Source organism: Scleropages formosus, chromosome 1, assembly GCF_900964775.1.
Source record: "Scleropages formosus chromosome 1, fSclFor1.1, whole genome shotgun sequence".
NCBI classification, from domain to species: Eukaryota; Metazoa; Chordata; class Actinopteri; order Osteoglossiformes; family Osteoglossidae; genus Scleropages; species Scleropages formosus.
Genome location: NC_041806.1, coordinates 40,308,288 through 40,313,935, shown reverse-complemented (window position 1 = coordinate 40,313,935; position 5,648 = coordinate 40,308,288). Strand labels below are relative to the sequence as shown.

General features: G+C 43.4%; 1 protein-coding gene across 1 annotated transcript; it reads right to left on the bottom strand.

The window, feature by feature from the left end:
* Positions 1 to 905: 905 nt before the first annotated feature.
* id2b (inhibitor of DNA binding 2b) lies at positions 906 to 4,065 on the bottom strand. Its single transcript, XM_018743623.2, has 3 exons — positions 3,627 to 4,065; positions 3,402 to 3,462; positions 906 to 2,838 (listed from the first exon to the last, which is right to left on the bottom strand). Exons 1-2 carry the CDS (start codon positions 3,978 to 3,980, stop codon positions 3,406 to 3,408), a joined length of 411 nt encoding a protein of 136 aa, XP_018599139.1. The 5' UTR covers positions 3,981 to 4,065; the 3' UTR covers positions 906 to 2,838; positions 3,402 to 3,405.
* Between the last annotated feature and the right edge of the window lie 1,583 nt (positions 4,066 to 5,648).

The window sequence follows — 5,648 nt, the reverse complement described above, 5'->3', positions numbered from 1 at the left end:
ACTTGACAACTGATTTGTGCTTTTTATTTACCTCACACAACAGACAACCTCAAATCTTATTCGTACTAAATAAACAGAGTTAGAAATCTGGTGTGAGCTCTGCCTTTGTGTTTTTCTTCAAATGTGGGTCCATTAACTGCAAACAAACAGAACACTGTACATGTATAGTTAACTCTCCAAGGGGTATAATGGTAAAAATTCACACATACAATGGCCAGTTTTGCCTTATCACACCCCAGTCTCTAAAACCGTATATGTATTTGCCAGATGTAGACTTCATAACATTAAAGCAGTTTCTGTCAGTCACGTTCCCATACCAATACTAGAAAACACCAGGAAGCCCCTGTCCCCCCCGGTCCTCACAAAATTATCTTAAGGTTTCTCTTGAGATAACTGTACAGCAGAAAGTCCTATCTAGACTAGAACCGATATGTGATATGGAGATGTTTACTACTATAACAAATACTTGTGCCAACTGCATGGCACATCTGAGCCCATTTAAACAAAGCAGATCCGTTTGGGCTCCTTTTTAAGTGTTGCTTTGTAGCTTTCGGGGCCTATAAAGGACGAAGCTGGTTGGTGAGACCAAAAACCTGGGACCCTGTCACTCCAACATCAGTAACTCCCATCAGCTGAGGCCGTCCCTGTGAATTAAGCCTCATCAATACTGAAACTAATTTCATTCAGTCAGACTGTATCCTTAACAGTTTGCAGCAACAAAGGCTCTTAAATATGTTTGGATGTTTAAAGTAGTTGCTTGAATATACTTCTAATTTTGTGTTTAATATCCTTAGTAGTTGCATTGAAATACAACTCTCTGTACAAGTAAATACATTCAGTGCAAATCAGTAAGCCAGAACAAACTGTTTTCCATATTAGTAACTGAAAAAGATGTTAATGGTGTTATAAGTTAAATATTTCATATTTTAGTTTTATGCTTACACATGTCGGTCAGGTAAAGACTAAATACTGTTGCCGTCAAGCCCTTTAAGAAGTGCGCGGTAGACATCTCTGTACACTAGGGTCGGGTCAGGTCAGGTCAGGTCAGGTCAGACCCACTCTGGGTACGTGACTTTCCCGAACAGTCTTCGCTTCTGCAGCGAGTTGCCACGAGCGGCTGAAAGGTCCTTCCGGTGACGGCGCGTGCCGGCCGCTGGATGGCGCGCGCTGCCCAGTAACGGCTTACGACGTTCCGCGTCGTCTTCCTTAGTTACGCTCTGTCAAAGTTCTGACATGTAACATTTTAAGACCGAATACATTAACGATTTGGCAAGTTTTACCAAATTGGTGAAAAAAACGAATTACACCGCCTAGTATAAAACGCTTAAAGTACCTTAACATTGCCGTATATTTAAATATTCCCTGTGTCTCATACTCCTCTCCTGCCTACGACACACAGAGACAGAGCAAGTGCTTCAGCTTTAGATTTAGTAGGATGCGCTGCGAGTAAGTGGAAAAACGCCCACTGGAGCACACAAGAGTATTATCTTATCTCCCAAACCACACAAAGTGACATTAGTTTGCCGAGCAACTCGTCTCGGTTCCGCCCGACAGAAATGCTCTCCCCGTTGCTTCCATCACGGGGTTCCCTTCGGGCCCACGGTGCGCGCCCACGGTGCGCACTCACGGGTGCGCGCTCACGGACTCCTGGACAACCGCGCGCGCCTCTACAGACAGTGGACTCGAAACCACATAATATCGGTGTTCTACGCGACTTCATTCAAACTTACGCAACTCTTCCTTTTCATGTAGAAAAAAAAAAAAAATCCAATTTAGCCAGACATGTTTTAAAGTGTTAAACCCATCGCTAATAAGCATGTAAAACTTAAAGAGAAAATCAAGGTTTATAGGTATGTATTTACAGGAAACATCCCACCTGCAGGGGCTGTTGGCTATGAAGTTAGATATAGTACCGCACTCTGGGCAATCCTGTCTTGTGGAGTCAGATTACACAAATGATGGACATAACATCAGTAAGCATGTTGAGAATAGACACGAGTGGCCAGTTTTAGAAAAGGAATCCAGTAATTCTGCTGGGTGGAACAACCCAGGAGACGGGGCCAGCCGCCTGTGTTTACGGTCGCCCCTCAAGACAAGTGTTCTCTACGCCTCGTGAAATGGTGCAGGACCCGGCAATCGCCGAGACACCCGGTTCCTGGCCACGTTCTCTTTCTGCAACACAAAAACAATGCACATTCTCTCTATTTTTGTCACCACCGAGTACAGCAGTGATGTAGGATCCCATTAGTTCAGTTTAGAAAATGTCACACCACATCACTTGGGTGCGTTTCTTTTTTTTTTTTTACATTTCTGGTGCTTCTTGACAGTCAAATAAAGCATTTGATTTATTTTCTATAAAAACGTACAGTTTACATTACTTTTATAAAAAGTTTCAGCATGGTGATGTACAGCCTTTCTACAGGAGTTTTTTTTATGCAACTATACAAGATTCATTCATTTTAACAGTGTCCAGTCCTTCATAAGCCCCCCAAAAAAAAAGTTTTTTAAATACTACTTTGAAAAAGTAGTAATCCAAGTGGTCTTCTGTTCACGCTCCACCTTCTGAAAAAGGCAAAGACTACTTGCGTGGGTCTCCTCGTGACAAAGTTTTGTTTTTACGTTCCCATTGTTGGGAAAATGCTGTGCCTTCCATTTGAAGAAAGGGCATAGAGAGTCTATATATATAAATAACCGTCGACTGTCCGTAATGTAACACACAACATAGACGGCAGGCTATTTAACACCAGAGTGTGAAGCTGGAACCAATTTAAGATGAACCCAGAAGGAAAACAAGAAACAAAAAAAGGTCCAGTTGTTTTTTCGGTCCAAACCAAACACCTGCAAAGGATTGAGAAAGAGAGACGTGTTTAGAGACGGAAAATTGGGCAGAAAGCCGGACAGACTGGCGCCAGAGAGGAAGCCACATTTTTTAAACATTTAACCAAGCGCTGAAGTCACTGGAGAAGATCACATCCTACATCCTAGCACGAGCAACGGATCACATCCCACATCCCAACACGAGGAACGGCTCACATCTCACATCCCAGAACCGGGATAGGATCCCATGCCACATGCCAGTATGACAAGAGGATCCCATCCCACATGTCAGCATCACTTAAAAACAGGACCAGGTCTCTTGGCCTTTCTGCCTGTCAAATTATCTGCACACATTGCCTGTAGTAGCCTAAACATACTAAATTCACAATAAAAATTCAATAACATGTTTATTACTTCCCAAGATGTATCAAAGTTGCTTCCCAGCATCTCCAAGTGTCTTCATTTGTGTTTTCCACATTCTCCAAGTCTCTCCTTCATACCACAAATGTCTGCAATCCTTTAAAGTGCAGTAAAGCACAGAGGAAAATGACAAACTAGAGAAACATGTAAAGCTTTTTACATACCAGTCTAGTGGAATGATATTTTTCTGTCATCCGCGTTTAATTCTTTCGGGAACTCCTCAGCCTGAAAACAAACACACAACTATTGACACAAATGTTTCAAAGAAAAGGAGCTGCATAAATGCACTTTGTCTCAATTTCTGTGTCCGAAACACGAGGTGTGTGCGGAACTGGGGTGCGTGCGACTGCGACGAGGTTGTGGATGGGGGGTCGCGGGGGGTCGGTTACCTGCAGACATGGGCTGTTCAGGTCTCTGTTAAGGGTCGACAGAGGGGTTCTGGGTGTCAGCTGCCCCTGCCGCTGGTGGCGCTGTAGAGCCGCCACGGAGGAATGCGAGTCGAGCGCAATCTGCAGATCCAGGATGTAGTCGATGACATGCTGCAGGATTTCCATCTTGCTGACGGACTTATTGGAGGGGAGGCTGGGCACCAGCTCCTTCAGCTTGGAGTAGCAGTCGTTCATGTTGTAAAGCAGACTGAGGGGGTCGTCCGCCGCCGGGCTTTTACTCCGGGAGATTCCCAGATCCGGGACACCAGCAGCGCTATTTTTCCTAAAAGGTCTCGTCGGGCTTATTGCTTTCATGTTGTAGCTACTGCAAGAAGAAGTCTAAAGATGCTCAGGCTCTCGTTTGCTCCTGCGCCTCTCCGCTCCGCGCTCCTGTCAGCGACGCCGAAGTGTGCGGTCCGCGGACTGCTGTCACTACATTTTTATAGCAGAGCCGGGGTGGGCTCGTCGCAAACCGTTGAAGACGACGCTCATTGGTTAATCTTGTCCATCAATCAAAAACGCAGACCATTTCTGTGCGGCGCACTTAAACCCGCCCATATTTGTAACCAATGAAGCTCTTGCGGGGTGTGGCTAAAAGTCCGTCAGCTCTTACAAGTAAATACTCATTTGAAGGCTTTCGCGAACTGAACTGTCGTCTGTCGAGTGATGCATTGATCATTAGCGCGAGGACGTTGTCAGGCTCTGTTCCCTTAATAAATTCGTTTAAATTGTAGCTAGTAAGCAAGTTAACTCTAAAATATAAAGTAAAACAGTCACTTTTTCTTTATGAACAACAGTGTGCATTAACTTAGGTCAGGAGTAAGTAAGAATGAGAAATATGCCTAAAATTGCCCGATACAGCACTGGCTTGTCACAGAACTTGTCAGTTATTGTGAAAAATGAGGGTAAAAAATGGGAGAAAAATAATAATAATAAAAAATGTTATAGCAGTATGTAATAGAGTTATACACAAATGTTGGGGGATGTCAGGCTTATTGTTCGGACATTGGGAGAACACCCCCGCGCTTCTTCTTACGCTCATTAGTTAAAGTTATTTAAATGTATGCAAATTGGATATGCTCACTACATTCATACATTCCTCAAACAGCGGGCAAGTTAAGTTTTTATGAAGAGCGCCGTGTTTCCGTGAACCTGTAAAATTGTCAGCGTCGAAACTTTCACTGCCACAGCACTAGAGTGAGAAAGAAGAAGGCCGACTGCAAGGCCGCGCCGAACTTCGGCACAGAAACGACTGATCCGATGAGGAGGAGCTTCATTATAAACATCACAGTAATTTCATTCGTGGCTCTTCTGCCAGTGTGAAAAGGGAATGAAAAAAGTCTCCCCGAAATAACGACTATTGCGGCATCCTGTCCTGTGTGAGAGCATTTTACTTCAGCCTAACAATGGGAAGTGGAAATGTAGGTTTCGCTCCGCAACAGACTGACGTTTTGGAAAACTGGGAAGCAGATGAGGAAATGCGATTACAAACAAGTCAAATAAATGAATAACCAGTAAAAATGTGTCAGAAGTGTGTAACTTCCAGTTTTTAAACATGAGGAGGCAGTGTAATATGCATACAACTAAAGAAAGCCACAAATTTGACCATTTTACTGATAAAACACAAATGTGGAGCAGGAAAATCTATTTGTAGGGGAAATATTTTTTAATCACCACGGGAGAAGACGTTAGGGTGACAAGGGGAGACTAACTCTTATGAAAAAATCCCCTTATAGGAACAGTTGTAATACAGACATTCACATATTCTGACTTCATGAATTTATACTGGGCAAAAGGAATCTGCCCTTGTTTACCTGGATTTTGTGATCTATGAATTCACAAAATCTGGGGTGAAACTAGACAGTACTGTCCTGCTAGGGTTGTTGGCTTTCAGGCTGAAGGTTCCTGGTTTGAATCCCGCTTCCACTTTGTTCAAAGTACTTACCCCTTTTAACAAAAATAATACTCAATAAATAATTTAAA

Coding starts and splice junctions, on each gene's coding strand:
- id2b (XM_018743623.2), bottom strand. CDS start 3,980: ATGAAAGCAATAAGCCCGACGAGACCTTTTAGGAAAAATAGCGCTGCT. Junction 3,463..3,626: donor TGAACAGCCCATGTCTGCAG/GTAACCGACCCC, acceptor GTTTGTTTTCAG/GCTGAGGAGTTCCCGAAAGA.